The sequence below is a fragment of the Lygodium microphyllum genome, chromosome 1 (genome assembly GCF_053477565.2).
Source record: "Lygodium microphyllum isolate KBCC chromosome 1, Lygodium_microphyllum_v1.1.10, whole genome shotgun sequence".
Classification (NCBI taxonomy): domain Eukaryota; kingdom Viridiplantae; phylum Streptophyta; class Polypodiopsida; order Schizaeales; family Lygodiaceae; genus Lygodium; species Lygodium microphyllum.
In genome coordinates, this window is record NC_141135.1 from 106,143,812 (window position 1) to 106,167,960 (window position 24,149).

The 24,149-nt window shown below is 40.3% G+C and overlaps 1 protein-coding gene across 2 annotated transcripts in view; it reads right to left on the bottom strand.

The window, feature by feature from the left end:
- Window positions 1-7,723: 7,723 nt before the first annotated feature.
- LOC148041500 (uncharacterized) overlaps window positions 7,724-24,149 on the bottom strand; it is a 28,731-nt gene continuing 12,305 nt past the window's right edge. Inside the window, exons 3-12 of one of the 2 annotated variants that reach the window (XM_087680261.1) lie at window positions 11,168-11,228; window positions 10,536-10,642; window positions 10,323-10,440; window positions 10,165-10,226; window positions 9,699-9,750; window positions 9,471-9,582; window positions 8,972-9,070; window positions 8,785-8,894; window positions 8,525-8,667; window positions 7,724-8,413 (exon numbers count right to left, since the gene is read on the bottom strand). In XM_087680261.1, coding sequence (XP_087536387.1) covers window positions 7,959-8,413; window positions 8,525-8,667; window positions 8,785-8,894; window positions 8,972-9,070; window positions 9,471-9,582; window positions 9,699-9,750; window positions 10,165-10,226; window positions 10,323-10,440; window positions 10,536-10,642; window positions 11,168-11,228 — 1,319 coding nt within the window. In that variant the 3' untranslated portion in view covers window positions 7,724-7,958. Of the gene's footprint in view, window positions 8,447-8,524; window positions 8,668-8,784; window positions 8,895-8,971; window positions 9,071-9,470; window positions 9,583-9,698; window positions 9,751-10,164; window positions 10,227-10,322; window positions 10,441-10,535; window positions 10,643-11,167; window positions 11,229-24,149 lie in introns of both variants that reach the window. The other variant, XM_087680253.1, reaches the window with a different exon arrangement.

The following is a 24,149-nucleotide window of genomic DNA, read 5'->3' on the forward strand; positions in this document are numbered from 1 at the left end:
AAGATCCAAGCCACATCCCATTATTGTCACGAATATCAACTTTAATGGTAATGGTGACCATGAGTCCACAGACCAACATGGTCGCTTGCTCTATGGAGTTCAATTGTCCCTATTATGTCTATATGCAAGATATATATCTTCATGTCTAAGTTAGCCAATGGCCCAAACGTCTTCAAGTTAGGCCCAAATGACTAGACTCTTCAATAGAGCATGTTGCAGATGCCCACCTCCACTCCCCATACCCCCGGTGCACCTCTCACGAGCTTGCCTAGCTCGCGTGGGTCTAGCACATTAGCACTCTCACTTATACACCCTAATCCTTTCCACTGGGGGGGGGGGGGGGGGGGGGGGGGGGTGTGTGTGCGCACAACCAAAATAATATAGTATAAATATGCATGTGTGTATGCACATGTACATGTATACTAAAAGTCCTAACACACACACACACATGATTAGTTCAAAGAAGTGTAACTATATTTATAGTCTATGAATATTAGTATTATAACAACATGATGTCAAGCTAGCAAACACATGCACAATGATAGATCAAGATGATTCTCTCTCTCTCTCTCTCTCTCTCTCTCTCTCTCTCTCTCTCTCTCTCTCTCTCTCTCTCTCTCTCTCTCTCTCTCTCTCTCTCTCTCTCTCTCTCTCTCTCTCTCTCTCTCTCTCTCTCTCTCTCTCTCTCTCTCTCTCTCTCTCTCTCTCTCTCTCTCTCTCTCTCTCTCTCTCTCTCTCTCTCATTGAGCATATTGATAGAGCATAGAAATTATACGTTTTCACCAATCAACATCCCTTCTTGCCACCACAATAAATTATCTAAAAATGTGTAAGCTGCTTTAATAATGAGTTTTGTTTTTTAACCAATGTTTAGTGAGGTCAATAGAGCCATATATAAAGAAAAATTCTAAGTTGTTAATGGATAATCTCATATGGTCCTTACTTTCACAAAAATGCCAACAAACTCATGAGCTAGGAGTGTGCTAGCCAAACAATTCCATGGATATACTTGATCTCATAGTAAATGATGAAAGTATACGAAGGAAAAGATAACCATTGAGACAAAATCCACTTATTTGGAGATTACAAGTCTTCTTCTAAATTAAGCTTCTGATATCCTTAATGAGAAAAGGGATTAGAATCAAAAGTTGAAGAACAATTGAGAAAAATCAAATGAAGGTTCTAATATCCTTAATGAGAAAAGGGATGCGAATCAAAAGTTGAAGAAGAATTGAGAAAAATGAAATGAAGTTTAGATCCCCTATCAAATATTTGGAGTTTAGTTAGAATACTTAATGGGGAAAAACTTCACAATGAAGAGATTTTTATGGTTATGAAGGCTATTAAAATTTGATGTTTTTTCTAACTAGCTTAAGTGCCTTGCAAGAGTGTTACAATGTACACATTGCAAAGAACCCAACCCAATATGTAATTGACAAGTTTTCATGGATTGTGTAAGAGAAGAGAAGGCATATTTGGCAAACCTGTAGTACTTGAACAAATATTTTCGTATTGCAAATGAGAGAGAGAGAGAGAGAGAGAGAGAGAGAGAGAGAGAGAGAGAGAGAGAGAGAGAGAGAACTATTTGTTGTAACACGTGTCAGAATCCAATGTAATATAGGTCCTATCAATTGAGAGTGCTCGCATAGATGTTTCTATTTTACAAACATGAGAGAGAGAGAGAGAGAGAGAGAGAGAGAGTGTGTGTGTGTGTGTGTGTGTGTGTGTGTGTGTGTGTGTGTGTGTGTGTGTGTGTGTGTGTGTGTGTGTGTGTGTGTGTGTGTGTTGTTTGCCCAACCCTAAACCTGATTGTTCACAAGTAGACAAGGGGAGACAGAGACACACATCGAGACTTGTTTGTCCAACAAAGACAATTATATATGAATAAAGAGACATAGAGAGAGAACTCTTTGCTACAACACTTTTTATAATATAATAAAATACAAATTTAACGTATTCGAAGTGCTCACGTGAATGATTTTGTGTTGCAAATGAGAGAGAGAGAGAGAGAGAGAGAGAGAGAGAGAGAGAGAGAGAGAGAGAGAGAGTGTGTGTGTGTGTGTGTGTGTGTGTGTGTGTGTGTGAACTATTTACGAGTAAAGAGAGAATTATTTATTGCAACACCTTTCATAATACAATGTAATATAGATTCAATCAATCCAGAGTGATAGTACGAATGATTTTTGGATTGCAAATATGAGAGAGAGAGAGAGAGAGAGAGGAGAGAAAGAAGGAGAGGAAGGAAGAGAACACGTTGCTTATGGATAGAGAGAGTGTGTGTGAGTGAGTGAGTGAGTGAGTGAGTGAGTGAGTGAGTGAGTGAGTGAAGGTGGTGGTGGTGGTGGTGGTGGTAGAAGTGGAAGTGGAGGTGGGTACATCTAAGGGTGTAATAAGTGAACTATATGAAAGAATAATACAGGGATTGCCAAAAAGCTCACTCAAAAATCTCACTTCTTACCCTTCCCCAAACAAGACAAGAGATTGTCGCTAAAGCAAGTAAAGAATAAAAGCCCGTTCAATGTCTTAGTTGTTGTGCATAGCCCAATATACCCCTCCCCCTTATATTGACCTTAATTATTTGATTTGATTTCTAAATTGTCAATGGTAAGAAATTACCTCTCTATATATTTATTATAGTCAGTAATATTCTAGCAACTCATGTTCTAGTAGAATACCACATTAGAAGATGTCACTAATAAGTCAACAAGTAAGCTGAGGCTACACTACTCTAAGAAAGAAAAATAATTTAACTTCTAATTAAATTTTAAGGTGGAAATTTGGGTGTTCTATTAAACACTCTAAAATTAACAACTAGAATTGTTTAAAAACTATATTGAGCATATAGATTAAGCTTGAGTAGTTGTTTTTAGCTCCAAAGTATACTATTTTTTGCATTTTCCTCTCTTTTTTTGTTTCCAAATATGTAATAGTGCAATGTGTATGTACTTTAGCTATTGACTATATCAAGATTCTAGAAGAAGTTACTAACAAGGCCAAAAAAAAAATCATTTAAGATTTGTAGCTTAAGAAGTGTAAACTATGATATTCAAGAAAAAATGTTTAATTTGTCTTTTTATTGAAAATGGAAGATTAAAATCTATTGAATTACATCCATAAGAATTAAATGAGTTCCAAGATATTATGGACCTTTCCAAATTGTACATAAGATTAATGACAATGCTTTCCATTTAGGTATTTCACCTCATTTGCAAAATACATAATTCTTTTGACATTAATCTATTGAAACCTTTTAAAGGAGCTCTTGATGCTATGATCAAGGCCCTTTTTTGCACTTATGTTCAAGCCGATGTTGGTGTTCCATCAAAGGGGCGCACATCACTTCTGGCATTTTCAATAATGTGAAGTGACATTCTACTATAGCCACCCACTTATAAGTATACAAATATTTTTTTATGTTGTTATATATAAATGATCATCTAGACAAAAATAAATAATGTGATGTATTGTTGTACATAAATATATTTTTGAACAAAAAATCCATGCACATGATGAGAAACCAACCCCTATAGCACTTGGAAGAAGCACTACAATTTTTTGTGTAGGGGAGAACATAAGCTATAAATCAAGTTACTAGTAATGTGGTGAAACTTTAATTCAAAGTTTTTTTAAAATTAATTTTTTGACTTAGAATCAATCGCATGTATCCTCATGTTTTAACAAGTGGATGCATGACAAAATAGGTAATAATAAGTACACTGGAGCCTAGTAAGGAAGACATCAATGGATCAACAAGGTAAACACTTCTCTTCTAAAAGAGCTTCAGAGCATGGAAACTTTGCACGAATGATGTACCTTGACCCCTACCTCAAGAGACAGTTAATCCGAAAGGATTTATATTTTTGAATTGCATTTTGTATTATTGTGGGCACAATTATCTACATAAGCACCAACAACATTAAGTTGTGCTATTATTGTAATATCATTGAGATCCCAGTTTGATCCCATGCAAATTGTAAAATACCCCAAAGTCAAACCCATAATGAATGAGCTTGTGGGCACTTTTCTTCTATTCACTTTTAAGAGAAACATTTTGACTGACATAAGGTGTATGCATGTATGAAAAGGGACTAGTCAAGAGTCTAGAAGGTAGAAAGGACACTGAACTTATGGAGGAAACCCTAAATCCCAAATCCATGTATTGAAAAGGGTTGGTCAATATTCTAGAAAGGGCATCTAAGTTATGGAGGGAACCCTAAAGCCAAAAAGTGAATAGTTCATTCTTATGTGTGAAACTTTAAGAGCTCTCATCTTCTTGCTTCCTTCCTATCTTCTTATGCACCATATTGAGAGTGAGAATGTGAGTGAGGTACTTGAAGAGTGAAGCTTCTCTCTTATCTTCCATTCTTTCTCTTCTTCTTCCATAGCTTGGAAGGTGAGAGATGGAATTGAGGTTGAGACCACCATATCTCCTTCTTCTTTATCTTTCCTCTTTCATTGGAGCACTAAGGATTAGAAGTCATGCTTGGATTGTGAGACCCCCTTCAAGTCTTTGAAGTATTTGAACTATAACAAGCAAGGGTGAGAAGGTGAGCCTATTATAATCTCTTGGTCGTTTGCTTTCTTGCTTAGTTGGAAGAGTGAGGGAAGAGTGAATGGCTTTGAGGGTGGATTGTGAGTTAACAGTGTGACAAGGATTCGAATCCAAGAGGACTGAAGCTCCTAAAACAATATGAGTTATATCCAAGTCCCATATTTTACAAGTTTAGCTTGAATAAGTCAAAACGATACATTAGAATCAATGTTGTAGTGAGGGAGAGAGTTTTGCCCACCAAATTTAGAAACTACTTGACTCCCACTACTTACTCATTGAATAATGCACCTCTATCTCCCATGCAATTTGTACAGCCCTACAAGCATATTGTTACAAATTCCATGAGTATATTGCAACTCATGAAATCAAGAGAGAAATATAAGAAAGTTTTGTGGTTATGATGAACATTACCCTCAGTCTTTATTGTCTTCACTTACATATGATTGTAGAGTGTGTACTTATACAAGGGGTATCCCCTAGTTATTGACCATTGTTCTTTACCCTAATAACCTCTCACTTAAAGATCAATGTGCCTTTATGGGACTATAAAAGAAAGTGAAAATACTATCTAACGTCCAATAGCGCTCGACAATGTGCAAAGTGCTCAAAAGGTAAACTCTTTGTGAGAATATTTGTGAGGTGCTTATCGTCTAGCACCTCTTTACCTTATGTGCTTTGACTTTCTATGAAAAACAAAGTTCCATGGCTCCTAAATGGCACTCTAACTATCATAATGTAATGGAGATACCTCTTCTACAATAACCAAGTCTCTTACTAGATTAGTAAGCCATAGCTTCCTTGTAGGCCTCAATGCTTACAACATCAGCAAGGGGAAGAAAGACATGTAATTAGCAGAAAAATCGCAACAAGAACCAAGATCCTGCAATCTGATACAGAGTGGTGCAACAATGGAAGCATAGACAAGTACTAAAATAAACTGATGAACACGAGATAGAAAAGAAAGGAAACAAAAGGACACTGCAAAGAAAGAGAACTCAAAGATGTGCTAGGGAAATGGAATCCATATACCAAAGAATTGCACGTGGAACAGTGTCATTGGCTGTGTGGGCATTGGCTCATTGGCTCCTCTCTCCAAAAAGAAGACCACCTGAAGAATGATGATGACTAAATGAGAGGAGCTACTGAATAAATAGGCCCAACATATGCCAAATATGGCAACAAGTTAGCCAACTATAAATGCATAAATAATCACTCATATAACCTCTATAAAATGCCTAAATTACCCAGTAATATTAGATATAGTCCAAATTCACACATGAGCTAACTAGATTGCTAACATATCTTGCCACATCACCAAGATGCATAATGTGAACATGGTACAAAGAAAGGTAAAGCTATTAGTTGTATGACAAACAAAATGCTTCAAAGGAACAACAATTTGAATGAAATTGCCAAAATGGAAGAGTTTGGAAAAGAAGAGAAATGGGTAGAATACCTTCATTTCCATGCATGTGTTTCATTTGTATCATTTGGCACACCCAAAGTATTATGTTAAAGATTGCGAAATATTATGGCATTATTGTTCCACACATATTTCAAGTGCCAAAGGAGAGGCAAGTATTATGTTAACTTTTAAGAAAAAATGAACGATTGCACAAAAGAGAGACCAATTTATCCAATAATAGAAAGCTACCAATGTGGTAATGAAGATAATAATCGACTTCTATTAAACATAGTAACTATGACTTGCATTGAATCTTGATTGGCTCTTAATAACTCATGCAAGAGTATTAACATGAAAGCAAGCAATATGGTAATGAAGATAATGATTAACTTCTATTAAACATAGCAAATGATTTGCATTGAACCTTGATTAGCTCTTAATAAACCATGCAAGAGTAATGCCAATATTAGATTGGTGTATAACACATGTCCAAATGAATTGTCCATGTGAAAATATTTATTTTCTATTAAATGTGACAATTATATCTAGGCCTTCCCAAATAGTCTAATGTTAGCACCTAGATTGGCTCTAAAGAGTTAGAAGAGCAACCCATTGCAACCTTGGGCCGTGCAATCACAATTCATCTCCAATCTTGGGACTTTAAATCCAATATGTCTCTATTATTACTAGACCAACGGAAGTACAATCTAGATTTTGGTTTAAGTTATGGTAGTAACATTCAATGTGGGATATTACATTTAAGTAATACCTACATGAGCTCTTACAAATGTTTACATCAGTTTTACAATCTCACAAGTGACATTGGCTACACCTCTATATTCAACTTTAATAGATGATAATGCAACTTTGGGTCATCGATTTATGGGTTGACAAATCAAGCAACTAAGCATGTGAGTCAAAGTTTGATTCAAGGTGGTGAGTGTAGAGAACTGTAGACTTAATCAGCCACCTTATATGATTGAAACTTGAATAACCTTCTTTGAGGTAATAGGTGGAGGTGCCCACATAAACAAACTACCAAATCTTTTACAATCTTGCCAAACATTGTCTTTTGAATCTTGCCAAAAGGCAAGACATAAGCACCACATCCTTGAACAAAAGCAACCAACATAACCATAAGTACAACCTCAACAAATATCACTGTGTGATTGGCTTAAGTATAAAAATTGAGACTACTTTTTATATATTCTATTTAGCATTTATTTGGATGACTATTCGATAGAGCAGCCAAAACCATTGCTCATGGTTTTCAACTATTTAAGATGATCCATGTAATCGTTGCTCATGGCACTTTTTGACTCATTCCCCTTCATTTACTTATACTATTAACATAATATTCTTCCACCTATTATAAGGATCATAGCTCTTGTTCATATGACAATCTTACCTCTTTATTCCCCCTCTCTAAATGTGTCAAGACCATAGCTAATCTTTGGCTCCAGTTAAACATAGATATTAGATACTTGAGTGTGATTCCCTTCATGTCTTCCCAAGTTCTTGAGCTGACTAATCAAAATGCAGATATGGATCAGATTCTAAAATCACGAAGTCCATGTCGGTACAATACATTAATTGTGTCTTAAGTTATTTCTCGCTGATTTCCCACTCTACCCACTTTCATGCCACCTCCAATCACCAGGAGATTCTACACAAATGAGAAAAATCTTTTGTGCACTACAACTCCATGATGGAATTTCTTTGTTGGATGGTCCACCAAGGAGGAGACTACATTTGGGAACTTCATCAGTCTTATCAACTCTGAACTTCCGAGTTGTTTACACATTTATCTCATGGGGTGTGATATATGCCCAAATTTACCACACGAGAACCAAACATGTGAAGGATGATATGCATCATACTTTTAGCTGGATTAGCAAAAAGGGCAAGTCCAAAACGTGCCTGCATGCAGGCCTGTGTGCACACATGAATATATATTTACAGACGCACACATTTTCAAGTGGATAAAGACTTCCAAGATCATCACCACCTGACTCGTTGCCCTTTAGTCAGATCAAAGTCAGATGTTGCATAATGGTATGCAGCAGGTGCACGATGTAGTAAAGGATTTTGAAAATGATAGGGAGCAGAAGGATGATGAAGGGAATGATATTGAAAATGATGTGCAGGAGGAGCAGGATATGCAAAAGGATTTTGATTCTGCTTAGACGACATGAGTTGATCAGAAGCAGAATAACCCTTCTTCACAAGGCTTTGTACAACCAATTCCCTTGCCAGTCGTCTTTGTTCAGGTCTTCCAGTAATTTTTACCACTCGTATGGTTGGATCCCTCCTGTCTTCACAAATTTGAAGCCTAGCCCCAGACACCCTGGTTATTTCCTTGATGTTGGTTCCATGTCTCCCTATGACAGCACCCGCAGACGATGCCTCAATGGAGAGTGTCAAATCAGTGAGGTTCTCATCTGATGAAGTTGGACCTGAAAAATACTTCTGCCTTATTTCAGATGCTCCTGCACAGCATCCATGCTCAGTGACAAAGTTCACTACACATTCATCACAGTGAAGTCAAAGCATATTAAAGTGCTCACCTTCATGGTGTGTGACTGCAACAATTTTTCTTTTAGTACGTCTTTTGTTCGATGTGTCCCTGCTATCCCTATCGGCTTGCTTTCTCTTAGAGCCGGCTTCAACTCTTGATACCCCCTGATTTATTCTCACCTTTGAGCTTGACCTGTGAGCATCATATGTGAATCATTTGCTCCTTATGGTAAAACCCATTCAACTACTATCTACAAATGAAAGCCTCAATGGGGTCAAAGTATTTGATGAATTAAAAGCTTTTGCTGACCTGCGATGTTGCTTCTTAGTCAGTCTAACCATTCGATCATTCCGAGCAACAGAGCCTCTCAAATGCTTTTCTTCCAAGGCTCTCTTTCTGTCTCCCTCATTGGGCCAGCGCTACAGCAAAATAAACTTCCCTTAAGACACACACTAACATTTCAGGTCAGGCCAATGCCAAATAAACAAGGAACAACCTGCCGAAAAGTCCTGAGACGATAAAGGTTGCGACCTTTGATTATCAAAGGATATAGAGGAGGTAGCGCTTCTGGACCCCTGCTCCATAAAACTTCTACCTTTCAAAAAGAAAATTTGACATATGAGAACTTTCACTTCATGGTGCAACATCAATGCAGAAAATGAACCAACCTCCTATCTACCTCCCATCTAGCTAATTGCAGAAGTCTGTACAGGCAAGCTGTGAGGCAGTGTAATATGGCAAAACCAAGACCATCGCTTATTCAATAGAGTAGCAGCAATGGCATCAGTATAATTGAGTTATAAATCAGCTCCAATCAAGCATAGCGAGTAGTGAATATTTATTGGGGGAACTTTTTGGCATAGCGAGTCTAGACGTGTGAAAGTTGAACTCTATTCCCTACAGCAAAACATGGAATGTGAATGACATCTATTCCTAGATAAACCACACAAATATACAAGATGGTGAGCAGCAGATGGGAAGATTTCTTGCTCAACTGTGAAAGTATGTTGCTGTTTCTTAGCTCCATAACTTTCTTTCACAATGCGTCCAGCAACAACACGTTTGCCAATGGGCGGTTCTGTCGAGCTTCTTGTGACTTTGTCAAAGCTTTCATATGCACAGAAATCACAAACACTATTAGACAGGGCTGACAGATCATCTAAACATATTCCAAAGCAACAATATACAAGAAAACACTACCATGATTCCACTGCAACACCTACTTTTTATATACCTTCTGCTTGAACAAAACAACATCTCCTACGCAAGCATCCCCTGTCCTCAAAGGATCAGATTAAAATTAGGAATTTTGAGTGCCACAGAAGCTGAAGCCTTAATATCAATTCTCAGTGTTTTCATGATACAAACTTCCTTTATTGCCACACCTATTCAAATACTACAATCAAACAGAGAGTCATGCCAAAAGAACGCCTGTTGTTGTGAAGTTCCACTGACAGTATCCACAACATGGCAAGACTCATTCCTTTCAAATATCTCATAACTATAAAATGCAACATGATGCAGCTACAGAGCAAGACAGAATGTACTCGTCTAGTTTACAAGACAAATCACCCTACCTATGTTAATTTTCTTCTTCTGTTTTTTTAAACGACAACAACAACAGGAATGACAACATATTGCTGTCCAACTTGATAAAGAAACCACCTCGAAATCATATGTACAGATCACCTGTGCAATCCATGACAAATGTTGACCTAGGATACTTTTCCCTTCCACCTCCATCTTTCAGCCTACATTAGCACAAAGAGTGCACTATAAAAGACATGGATTGATATGTACTACAATTGAAGAACCCTAAGTTCCCACAAAATTCAGACTGAGCTTACACAAGATGTTCTTTGATCCGCTCAAGGAGAATTCCTTTTGAGCCAGACACCCTTAAAGAATGGAAACGCAAGTAAGCTTTGCAATGATCTAACTTGAGTGCCTCCAAGCTGCCTCGACCTTGAAAAAACACAGAACAAAAGCAGTGGACAACCTTCATGATAATGAAAACTTGGACTGGATACAAAACAAGAGATCTGGAAAATTGTTCACACCAGATATGGCATCCATCACCTCCCTGCATGTTTCCTGCTCACTTTTGCTTTTTGACCGCGAAGCCTTTTGGATATGACCATTTCTCATATTCTTCAGCTTACCTGACCTGATAATAACCAGGCTCTAGGTGAAGAAAGAGCATATGGGATAAAATAGAATTCCAACAACTTCCAGAAAACATCTACCAAATCTCCCTGATCTTTCTTGCCAACTTTGTCAGATATGTAATGCTGCTCAATAAAGCTTTTTGTATGGCGCTTGTATCTTGGATTTCGGAATCACAGTTTGTATCGTACAGTATGCTTGAGTTTGCAAATGTTTGAAATGGGATTTGAATGTTCACATGAATATATACCTCTTTTTTGGGGTTTTCAAAGAAGCTACACAACTTTTAGAAACATATATAGCTTTGGCTTTTGCCTTTCTAACATGTCACATGGTAGTCACTGAAACAACAGAGACTTATTAAGCCGTGGATACTTAACAAACCAATTGTGCATTAGCAAGACAAATGTGGATGATCATGTTTACTACTTCATATAGAATACACAAACCAGTTCAGCACAATGAAGAGGCTAAGCTAGAGTATCTCCCAATGATCATGTATAGGACATACTATACAGAGACGTACATTTTAGTTTCCTGTGGATTTGGAAGATGAACTCTGGCAGAATGGTGATTCTGAAACTTTCCTGCAAACAAATAATAAGAATTTTGAATTTTCACTTTCTACTCAAACCCTTTAAACACTACCGAATCTTGAGAATGATCTTCCAGCTATATTCTGTAGTTGTCTATTGTCACAATAAAAGAGGAAACAGTCAATGAATAAGAATGAATGTGTAAGTTCTAAAGTCACTGGCTTTCAAGTTTTTTATTTTTGACTTTGAAAGTTTCATGCAGACTACCATGCTTTAACTGGAAATACTATTCATCTAGACAACACCAAAACATTGACATCCTGAGAGAGAAGGAACAAAACTGATAGTAAAAAGGTGATGCTGTTAGTAAGAAACAAAACCGCACTGGATAGCTGTGCTAATAACTTGGATGCTGCCATAATACTGGACTATCTGACAGAAAACGACTCAATACAAGCTATCTACTGACTTGCTCTTACTCAAGAATCCTTTCACTGAGCCTGCTACACCTCTTAAAACTGGGAAGATTGCAATTATCTACAATCTATATATGGCTATGAGACACGTGTAGACCAATGAAGAATAAGGATCTTACTGACATGTCCAAAACCAGAAATATAAACAGCATACTGTTGGGATGGACACACTTCCTAGCTGCAAACCCCAACTTGTGTGTTCAATTTCAATCCTGTTGTTGGTAAATGATGACTGTGCCTAGATTTCTAGTCACTTAGTGAAGCAAATAGAAAAACCTGAGCTCATGAAAGAATTGCATATGTGCCCAAGTTTCAGTTCGACCATTTAAATAACTTTATATTTTGTAAGCAGATGACAGTGTTTGGTCTCTAATCACTCAGCCATATACAAAACTTGTTATCTTGACCAGCAAGCAGATTGGCAGAACCACTATGGTGAGGCAAGACCAATGTGGCAATCGGTTGGTAGCAGTTTAGATTATAAGTGCATGAGATTTCTGCAAGAGCACTGGAGCAGAATGGAGATAGTCGAGCCTTCAAGGGCAACGGGTCAGGTCTTGAGCAACGCACAAGGTGCATGCAGAAGCAGTCGACATGTGACCAGCACACAGGGAAACAATGGCAATCAAAGGTGTATGGACGAAGATGGCGGCACAAAGTGCAATCACCAATAAGGCTTGAGCCAGCACAATGGCAATGGCTCATGAGGCAGCTGGCCGAGTGGGGGACTCAATGGCAATGGCTGGTGGTGAATGATCACGAGCGATGGCAAAGGCAAAGATGGTAGGTGGCTCTAATACCATTGTTGGCCCAAGCATGGAGCAATTGTATAATTAATTTAATGGAAAATGAAAGAGAATGAAAGAATTAATCGATGTACAATGATACTCAATCACGACTGAAAATCGATGTATTAATGAGTGAGAGAGTACAATACTCAAGGCAATCACACTAAATAATGCCATACTTATGTGCAAGGCATAAAGTGTCTATTTATATTAAATAAAAACCCTAACAGCTTAACCATCATAGAAAACCCTAAAATAAACATTAACCCTAGGCCACTTAGTGCCTAGGACACTGGGGGCCAAATTTGCATTTAATGATAGTATAAATACCTAGGGAGCCTTGATCATGGATCAAAGTGCATCAACGTGTAGCCCATGAGATGGCCTACTCTCTTATTGGGTCGATGAAGGTATATGGTGTCAAAATATGCTACGTTGTAGAAAGACAGTAGGGTTCAGTGTGTACGACAAACACTGAGAGAGGAGAAAAACTCAGAAACACAAGAAGAACACAGTGATGATACACTGAATCATGCTATGAGAAGAAAAGTTGATACAGTGGAGCCGAAGCTCAAAAGATAATATTGTCCTATCAGAATCAGGCGGCAGCACCTATGGGAATCTGCACAATGAAGGGAGCAAAACACAATCCTTCGAGCGGACTTCGAATCATCTAATGATAAAGGAAGTGCCGTTGGTCGTGCTGAAGAAGCTGTCTAGGGTGTCAAAGATGTCGAAGAACTCCCAAAGGTGGCCTCTCGAACCTGAGTAGTGATGGTAGGGAAAGGTGAAGCCCATGCAAAGCCAAGGATAGGCAACATTCGTTGTCTCTCAATGGAGTGGACTGCACAGCCCAACTAATGGAAGGTGTCAAACAACCATTGTCTTGCAAAGGAGCGGACTGCCAAGGAGATGATAGCCAACAACCACTATCTCTCAAGGGAGCGGACTACAGAACCGTGAGTTGTCGAGGTGGCATTCCTAAAATCCTAAAAGAAGTAGAAGCAACTGTCGTAGCGCATTGCAGCAATCACAATAAGGTCCTGGCACACCGGACATGCTTCTCTTACTTGAGAGAATGCAGTGTGCCTTGGATGCATTTTATTGCCCTAAGCATAAAAATATGAAAGCCTATGCAAAATAAACTCTGTGGCCCAAAAGGGAGAGGTGGCACAAGTACCTAGGAGTAGACGCATACACTCTAATGGCATAGGGAGCAAAGGTCTATCTCAACAAGCATCGGTGGGAGATCCAATGATGCCGAAAGAGGAACACCCAGTAATCTGTCAATCTACCTGTAGAGAAGTAATAGCACCGAAGTGTCATCCTCTAAAAGGTACAATAGGTAGGAGAGGGAGAGAAGGGTATTTCTGTCTCCTAGTGATGCAACTAAAGGGGAGAAGTCAATAGATGATGCCAAATTCACAACCTATCTTTGCCTTCTCTGATGCACAAGATCTTCTTGGCTCACTAAGCACCTCTAGCTCTGATACCATGTCAAAATATATGACGATGCAGAGATACAGTAGGGTTTGCGGGGAGAAAGACATTGTGTGTACAGCAAACACTCAGAGAATAAAAACTCAAAAACACAAGAAGAACACGGTGATAATACACTTAATCATGCTATGAGAAGAAAAGTTGATACAACACAGCCAAAGCTCAAAAGATAACTACATTGTCCTATCGGAATCAAGCAGTAGCACTAGTGGAAACCTGCGCAGTGAAGGGAGTAAAACATAATCCTCTAGGCAGTGGACTATTGAAGTAATCACTAGAGGGTGAATAGCAACTATCAAGGGGGCGAAGTACAGTCCTCTAATGCCATCAAAAATGAGGAAGATGATCACCAATTGTCAAGGGAGCGAACCGCAGTCCTCTAACGCCGAGGAGTGGCCTAGCTAGCAAAATGCAAATCCCAAAGTGTGTTAGAGCTATCAAGCGTAGGAAAAGCAGCCCCAATATTGACACTAAGTGGAGTATGATGATGCCAGATGTAGAGGAAGTCCCCAAGCTGCAAAACGAAAATACATGGGGTGTATCGAGCAGATGCCAACGATGAGAAAGCTATCGCCACATGAAGAGTGTTGTCGCCAAGTGTTGGAGCTAATGCCAAGTAGAGGGAAGGCCTCCAAACGCAAAACGCAAGTCACAGCAAGTCGCCAAGCTGATGGGAGCTGATGCCAATGGAGAGTCTCTAGATGCAACAACCACAGAGAAGAGCATGATGCCAACTAATCGGAGAGATGTCGCCAACAATGGAGAAAGATGGGTGAAGAATGACTAAAGTGGCATAAGAATGAATGAAGTGACTATCTATTTATAGGCATAAGATATCTAGGGTGGCACGCCACTATGTGAGCGCCCACTAAAAAATTGATCATGTGGACACTAGCCTTTTCTAAGGCTATTAGTGTGAAACTCTAAATGAAGTGTGTAAATTGAAAAAGTGCTTTCTCAATACCCCCCTCTCAAGCCCAACAAGGGATGAAGAAAGAGGAGTGAAGAGAGATATGAAGATATAGACAATCCCGAAGATCCAAGATTTCCACCTGAAATAACCTATAGTAAGGAACAATAGACGAGATGAACTGCAGAACCTCACTACACCTTGGAAGAGAAGCTACTAGCTTCGTAAATGATTGCTCGAACATAGCCATCCCCAAAGAGGAAATGGTGGGAAAGAACTTCATGATGAGTAGGTGTCCCCTTGAAGGGTGGAGACAAAGAGTGTTATTGCCAAGTGTTGGGAGTTGATGCCAAGCACAGGGAAGGCCTCCAAATGCAAAACGCAAGTCACAGCAAGTTGCTAGGCTGTGTGAGATTGAGACATGATCAAAGCTCAGCACAAAGTGCAGTAGACAGTGTGAGAGCGAAGAACGACACCCAATGCAATAGACTAAAAGAGTGTAGACACAAAGTACAAGGTACAACCCTTAAACCTTAGGGTTGTAGAGCGTATTCACACCCGAACAAGATAAGTGCCCATAAGTGTGTGACATAAGCACATACAAAATAAGACTAAGTCTGGGGGAAAAAACCGCTCATACCGAGAATAAAAAGTACCTCAATGTCTTATTGACCACCGACACTCCTATGTTAGCGTAGGCGTAAGTAAGGCATAAGTGAAATACCCAACAAAACCCCCTGGAGTGAAGAGTGATCAAGAGTACAAGGATCATCCGGCACCAAAGGAGATCAAATTTAAAGCATTGCAAAATGCTTCAGATTTGTCATGAGGAAGAGATTTGGTGAAGATGTCTGCCACATTGCTGGTGGTAGGACAATAGACAAGGCTGATATCACATGCATGTAGCCTCTCTCTAACAAAGTGATAATGTATCCCAATGTGTTTCATGCGTGCCTAAAACACTCGGTTACGTGCCACTGCAATGGCACTCTAGGTATCAATGAACAAAGAAGTAGGCTCCATAATAGATACATCCAAATCAGCTAGCAAGCATCTAATCCCTACGCATTCAACTGTGGTAGTGAAAGCTGCCTTGTATTCAACTTCACATGATGATGTGGCAACAGTGGATTGTTTCTTGCTAATCCAAGATATGCAAGATGAGCCAAGAAAGAAACAATTGCCACTAGTGGAGTGACGTGAATCATAATCACTAGCCCAATCAAAATCACTGCAAGCATGTTACTACAGTGGGCCCCACTTGGCATAAAGCAATCCAAGAGATCTAGTACCCTGCAAGTAATGAAAGACCCGCTTAACAACTTGCCAATGTGACATGCGTAGCTAATGCATATATCTGCTCAGGGCTGAAACTGCAAACTATGTCCGGCCTAGTGTTGCATATATAAATAAGGCATCCAATTGTTGGAGCATATGTGTGTATATCAAACAAATCACTATCATCATGTAATGCCAGCTTCAGTCCACGTTCCATTGGTGTACAGACTGGCTTGCAATCCTATAAGCCAAACTTCTCAATAAGTTTACCAATGTATCTTGACTATGATAAACCAATACCTCTAGCATCATGTATGAACCGAATGCCCAAGTCTAACATTTCAAAAGTTTGCTACAAATTTTGTTTGAATGCTGAAATCTAATCAGCATGCGTCCCTGTAAGCAAAAGATCATCAACATATTGACAAATGATCAGCATGGATCCCCCCTCTTTACATACGTAAACAATAGACTCAGATAAGCTGTTTATAAACCCTTGGCTAAGCAAAAAGGCATCGATCTTTGCATACCAAGCCCTAGGAGCTTGTTTCAAACCATATAAAGCCTTTTTCAACTTGCTGACCAAGTGTTCCGATCCCTCAACTGCAAAACCAATGGGCTGTTGTACATATACTTCCTCATGAAGTTCCCCATGTAAAAATGCAGTTTTAATATCCAACTAATGCACAGTCCATCCATAATGGGCAGCCAAAGCAACCATAGACCTGATGGTCGTCATTCGGGAGGTAGGAGCAAATGTCTCCTCATAGTCAATGCCTTTCTTTTGTGCATAGCCTTTAGCTACAAGCCTTGCCATATATTTGTCAATGGATCCATCTGTATTTCGTTTCAGCTTGTAGACCTATTTTGTTCCAATGGCTTTCTTCCCAAAGGGCAAAGACACTAAATCCCATGTTTAATTCTTAGTGATAGAATCCAATTCAGCTTGCATTGCTCCATCCAACACACACTCTGTTGTGCATCCTCAAAACATTCAGGCTCCTCATCATCAAGTGTGCTTCCTGCCATAACAAACTCCATGCTACGTACAGTATCATGCATACAAGCTTGTGTCACGGGGACGTGAAATTTTGAGATGCTTTAATCTTGCTAGTAACATTTGATTAAGTTATTAATCAAATGTACAAGGTTGTTTAGTACATGTGATGCACATGGCAGTTATTTCATGGGAACGGGCCAAGGACCCCGAGGATGCAGTGAATGTTAAAGGCAAAAGTTGTGTTAAATTATGCCAACTAGGTTTTGGTGGTCAGTTGGTGCCAAGTTGGACCCTAGGGCAATTGTTTCGCCATTAAGTGTCAGTGGTGACACTAGAGACTAGTATTAATTAATTAATTAATGCTAGTCTAAGGGTCGACAGAGGTTGGGAACCACTCCAAGTTGCAAATGGCCTAGCCAATTTCATTACAGATGGGCATGTTTAATTTTGGGCAGGGTCAAAAGGGCTGAAATTAATTTTCAGAATTAATTAATTCTGAAAATTTAATTTAATGGCTGAAAATGCATTAGGAAGGCTGTCACTTGGCAAAACTTTTCCATGCAACTAGGGAGAAGGCTGTTGGAGGGTGGTAAAAGTGGATTGCAGCCATTCGGGAGCTTGGTGGAGGGAGAGGAGGTGATCAGATTTGACTCTAAGAGGCGACGGCGACTGATCACGCGCCGCGACAGGACAGGGGGCAGTAGGTTTTCTCTTCCACCTCAAGAGAGGTGGCGGTAAAAGAGGAGGGCTTGCCAGCCGAGCTCTGTTTAACCCCCCCTTTTGAAGTTGTTGGTGCCATCACGTTTGTCATCAAAGCTACAAATCAAAAGATACATTTCAGCTGATTTTCTCTCTCTCTACAACATTCTCTCATCTGCTCCAGTCTATGCTCAAGCATTCTCAGTAGTTCTCAGCCATTGGTAGCATAGTACAGCCAAATTTGGTGGACAAGAGAGTTTACTGCTGTAAACCCTAAATTACAGCAGTAATTAGGGTTTAGCAGCCACCTTGGGACCTCATTGTACACTGAAATCAGCACCGGAAATTCGTGGAATTGTGAGGATTTCAGATGCCAGCCCATCTATTGTGAATTTGGAGCAGCACTTGACCAGTTGGGGTTCCATTAGAGCAAGTCCTGGGTAAAAATCAAGGGGCACTTTGCCCAAAAGCTTTGCTGATTTTTGGAACAGCAAGGGGCTTTTGGATCAGCCAAGGAGATCGTAAAATCTCGGCTTGTAATTTATCCATTAGCAATTGAAATTAAAGAAATACCGAAAGGGGCGCCAGTTTTGGAGCCAACAGGGTGTCCACTAGCCAAGCTTATGAATGTAAAGTGAGCATTTCAATTTATGTTCATTTGTTGATTGTTGTAATTAAGTGCTTAATCAGGTTAAACCACCCTATCCAAGAAGGAAGGCTGGTTTCATAAATCAAGGGGCAATTTGCCCGAATGCTTCGCTGATTTTTGGAACAGCAAGGGGCTTTTGGATCAGCCAAGGAGATTGTGAAATCTCGGCTTGTAATTTATCCATCAGCAATTGAAATTAAAGAAATACAGAAAGAGGCGCCAGTTTTGGGGCCAACAAGGTATCCACTGTCCAAGCTTATGAATGTAAAGTGAGCATTTCAATTTATGTTCATTTGCTGATTGCTGTAATTAAGTGCTTAATCAGGTTAAACCATCCTATCAGAGAAGAAAGGCTGGTTTCATGGTTCAATTGCCGGGATAATCACTCAATCTCTTAATTTGGTGAGTCCGAGGCACCTGATTGCAAGCCAAAGCTTTGTGCTAGTGCTGATTTTTGTGCTCAGCTGAGAAATTACAGTAACATGTCTTCATACAGTGAGATGAAATCAAGCAGTGATGATGCCTCTGAGTATAGACATTCTCATGGGAATGAAGGAAATGCAATGCCTAATCTTGGACAAGGCTCTCATGATGGACAAGCTGAAAATGTTGTTGTTGGGAAAGTTGCACGGCCTTCAAGCCATCATGAGGTAGATGACCAGCAAAGTGAAGAGGAATTTGATGACCAGTTCAAGAATCGGATGAGGACAACAACAAATCTCTTTGCTGAATTGGCAAAGAATCCTCAGTTCACCCAATTTTTAAATGCTCCGAAGAAGGACAGCCAAGGCAAGAAGAAGAAGTCAACTTCTACACCTTCAGGACAGCAAGGTGCACCAAAGGTAGTGCCAAATCCTTCACTTGAAGCTCCTAAAGAGGCCAACGAAGCTAAACAGTTGGTACCTATGGGGCAAGGAATGCAAATGCAAGGCCATTATGGAAGTGCCAATCCAATCGATTTTGGACAGCCAGGCATGCATGCATGCTATGATGGGGCAGTCAGGATACTTTGGTGGTAGCACAATTTTTCATGCAATGGTTGGCCAAGGACCGCATACGGGAATGCATGGCACAAATCCCTATGGTATGCAGCAGCCAATGCATGGTGTGCAAAGCTCATTGTATTCGGGTATGGTTGGAAATGTGCAAAACCCTATATATGGTAGCATTGGCTTGATGCCTGGGGCACAAAGTGGAATGTTTGGCAATGCATCTGCACCCCCGAATGCTTATGGGGATCAAGGAATGACTGCTGGTCATGCAAATGCTTCATTTGGGCTTGGTCGTGATGTAAATACAGCAAATGCACCATTTTTGCAGCAGCCAGTGTATGACAACTTGACTCCCAAAGGGGAAGCAAAAGACTATGATGAGGGTGGAAAAGCAATGAAGTTTGAGTCCTTCAGTGGTGCACAAGATAGGCTGAAAGCTTTGACCTTCATTCAGCAGTTTGATGCAGCCTATTCAGGGGGAAACTTCACCGAATCCTCTAAGATTTGAAAGGCAGCCACTTTCTTAAAGGGGAATGCATTGCAGTGGTGGTCCACGCTCTTGATGCAAGGTAGGATTTCATCCAACTCCTCGACCAAAATCTCATCCAGCTCCTCAACCTCAGGCTGAATTTCAGCAAACATATCCTTTGGCACATCACCATGAAAAGGCCTCAACAAACTGACATTAAAGGCATTGTGTATCCACCAATGTGGAGGTAATTTCAGTCGATATGCCACATCGCTCATCTTCTCCAACACCTAGAAGGACCCATAGTATCTCATACTCAACTTCGGATACAATCTTTCTCTTCCTTTCATCTTTTTCAACCTTGCCTTTTCAAAATGCAACAATACATAATCACCATTTGTAAACTGCAAAACACATCTATGGAGATCACCTGCCCTCTTTCGCTTTTCTTGCGATCTCTAAAGTGCATATTTTATCTTTGCATAGGCTACATCCAAGTTTTCCACATAACGATCAGCCTCAAAGATCTTATCCTTAGTTTGCAGAATAGGTGGTACCTTCTTGCCACCCTCAACCACCTCAAATGGAGCTTTGCCCATAGAACTATGCATAGTGTTGTTGTAAGCAAACTCAACCAAGCTCGAATACTGCTCCCACTGTGTCTTGTGGTCTAAAACATAGCACCTCAGAAGATCTAACATTGTGGAATTTGCTTCGTTAGACTAACCATCTATCTACGAATAGAAGGATAATGAGAATTTCAGTGTGATATCCATATTCTCAAACAAGCCCTTCCAAAATAAATTGGTCATCCAGGGATCTCGATCATTAATGATCGACTTTGGCATACCATGATAATTAAAGATGCGCTCCAAAAACAATCATGCCATATCATCAGCCTTTATTTTCTTCCTCGCCGGAATGAAATGGGCTTGTTTGCTAAACCTGCAAATGATAGTCCATATCCCATCATTCCCTATAGGTGTCTTAGAAAGCTCAAAAATAAAATCCATTGCAATGCTCTACCAGGACCTATCTAGAATAGACAAGGGCTGCAACAAACCCAGTATCTTTTGCCTATCATGCTTTACCTTCTGGCATACGATGCATGTCTTAACAAACAGTTCTACATCATGCCTCAAAGCTAGCCAATAAAAGAAATGCTCCACTACCTTGACCGTGGCATCAATACCTCTGTGTCCTGCATACGGAGCAGCATGACTTTTAGTGATAACTCTAGGCTTTTATTGCTTTGTGACACACAATCATCCATGCATCATCAGAAATCCATCTCTTAGCACAAAGTATCCATGCCTTTGGCCATTGCAAAGCTAATCATAAACATTAGCAAAGTTTGAATCAACAACATATTGCTCTTTCATGGCTTCCAACTCAATGTAATAAACCATGCTGGCGGCTGAAATTTGTGGCTTACGTGACAGTGCATCAGCCACAACATTCTTTTTACCATCAATATGTACAATCTGAAAATGAAACATAAAGAGAAAATTTGCCCATCTCATATGCTTCTCTACAACTTTGTCTACGTCAGAAAGTACCTCAAAGTTTGATGATCTATCTGCACTGTAAAATCAGCCCCTAACAAATAATGTTTCAAGTAGACAGTGCATGAATTACAGCCAAGAGCTCTTTCTCATAGACCTGCAAATTCTTTTCTGCGCCATGGAGAATTCGGTTCTCATAAGCCACAACTCGGCCATCCTACATAAGAACAGCCCCAATGCTATTACCACATGTATCACATTGTTGACTTCCTTAGATCGGGCAACACAAGCACAAGATCTGAAGTCATCTTTTCCTTCAACTTTTCAAATGCTGAAAACTTCCACTGCTGTCCATCTAAATGGCACATCCTTCTTCTGCAAGGCATGCAATGGAGATGCAATTTCAGCAAACCCATGTATATACTTTCTGTAGTAATAACATAAACCCAAGAAGCTATAGATCTCATACACATTCCTCAAAGGTGGCCATGATCGTATTGCCTCAACCTTTGCAGGGTCCATGAGAATACCATTGGTCGATACAATATGCCCCCAAAAAGTGGATTTCATGCAGGGTCCAAAAGGCATACCAAGAAACTCATACAATCCAAAAGATGTCCTAAAAGCTGTCTTAGGCACATCTTCCGGTCTAATGCGTATCTGATGATACATACTTTTCAAATCTATACAGCTAAATATGACTACTTCTTGCAATCTATCCATAACATCATCGATCCGAGGAATCGAAAAGCAATTATTTATTGTGATCTTGTTCAAAGCACGATAATCAATGCACATACACCATGAACCATCCTTTTTCTGCACCAAAAGCACTAGAGAACAAAAAGGAGATGAGCTAGGCTGAATCAACCCTTTTTTTAACAGCTCATTTACCTAACTCATAATCTCCTCCTGTTGGGCTGCACTGACTCTGTAGGGTGGCTTATTAGGTGGGCTACTTCTAGGGATAAGGTCTATGCCATGATCTTCTAGCCTTTCAGGCGATAGCTGCCCTGGAAGTGACTAAGAGAAGCAATCAGCATACATTTTCAAAAATTATGTGCGATTCTTCTTTGACTTAGACATGTTTCCAACATTCTCACTATCATCTTTATCCTTAGTTAAAACCAAGTACGCTGAAAGATGATTTTTCATCACTTTAGAAGTGGCAGTTGCAAATACAACAAGGATAGATTCACCTTTCAACTTTACATCAAGTGTGAGTGCCTTTTCCTTATCCTGAATAGTGATCTTTTTTACACAAGAATCAATCACTACATGCATACGGTGACACCATCATATACCAAGCAATACATCACAACCCTCAAGTGGAGCAATGAAGAACTCTTCACTGTCCACATATCCTTGTATATGCAATCGAAGCTTTCCAATGAGCGCCGTGACAGGCTCTGCATGGCCTTGTGAGAGTGCGCAACGGAAGAAGAACACGAACACAGAGGAGAAGAGAGAGACAACAGAAAATGAAGGAAGAAAATCTGCACTGATTGTAATGAATGCTGAATACACTAAAATGGACTGATCAGTCCCTGCACGCAACCCGAAGCTTCAGTGAGGGCACCAGATCAGGCTGATGATGACGGCAGCACCGAAGACGGAGGAAGATGACGGAGTCGGAGTGTGCACCTGCCAAAGAAGGAGGGAAGATGATAATACAACTGACTGCCAAGTGGAAAATGGCTATAAATAGCCAAAAAACCCAAAAACTGGCCGACCTGAAATTTGAGGCCATAAATATGTCCGACCAGCATTTAATGCTGATCCGACCAGCATTTAATGCTGGTAAAAATGCGAGGAATGCTCAGAAAAATCCCGGAAAGGGCGGACAATGTCCGACAGGTGAGGCAGGCTAAAGAATGCAGAAACTGCCCCGGGAAATGCACATAAAATCCCGATTGGAGGAGAAAATGCACTGACATGCAATAAACTGAGTGCTCTAGAATGAGCTACCTCCTCCGTCAAAACAAGTGATAGACAAGTCAGAGCTCCTAAAGTCCTCGTCTAACTCAGACTGAGGCTCACAGGCAGGAAATGACAAGGCATGACAAACATGACTACTAACACCCCCTCTCAGATCTTGGATATGGCTGAAGGCCAAGGGAGAAACGGATCCTGGGGTGGCAAGAGGAATGCCAAGGTCGATGAAGTCCGTCGATGTAGACTTCTGCTGAAGGAACTCCTCACGATCCTGGGAATCCCCCTCTAAAACACTAGGGGCCAGGGAATTCACAGCCGCATCACTGAGATCGTCCTCCTCTGAAAGGAATGGGAGGTACAAGGGAACCACCGGAGGAGAAGGTGGGGGATGGGAAGGAACCTGTGGAATAGAAGGTGCACAAGCGGGAACGGGTGTAGCAATAGACTGCCTCGGAGGACCCTGCATCAAGAAAGGGGAATGGAGCCTGTAAAGCCCGCTCTCCTACCAACCTGTAGATAAGACAGCTCCTGTAAAAGAATCCTCAATAACAACGGCATGCTCGGTGAAGATCACTCGTGTGCCAAGCCTCGTAAGACCATAAACTGAGAGGAAGGGAAGGCCCAAATCCGGAACATGTAGGGCCTGGGAAAAGAAGCTCGAAGGTCGGTTGGTAATCAAAGGCAATGTGCCAACACCACTAATAGGCACCGATAAAATGTCACCAACAGTGTGACTGAACCCTCTGATGGACGGAGATCCTGTAACAAATC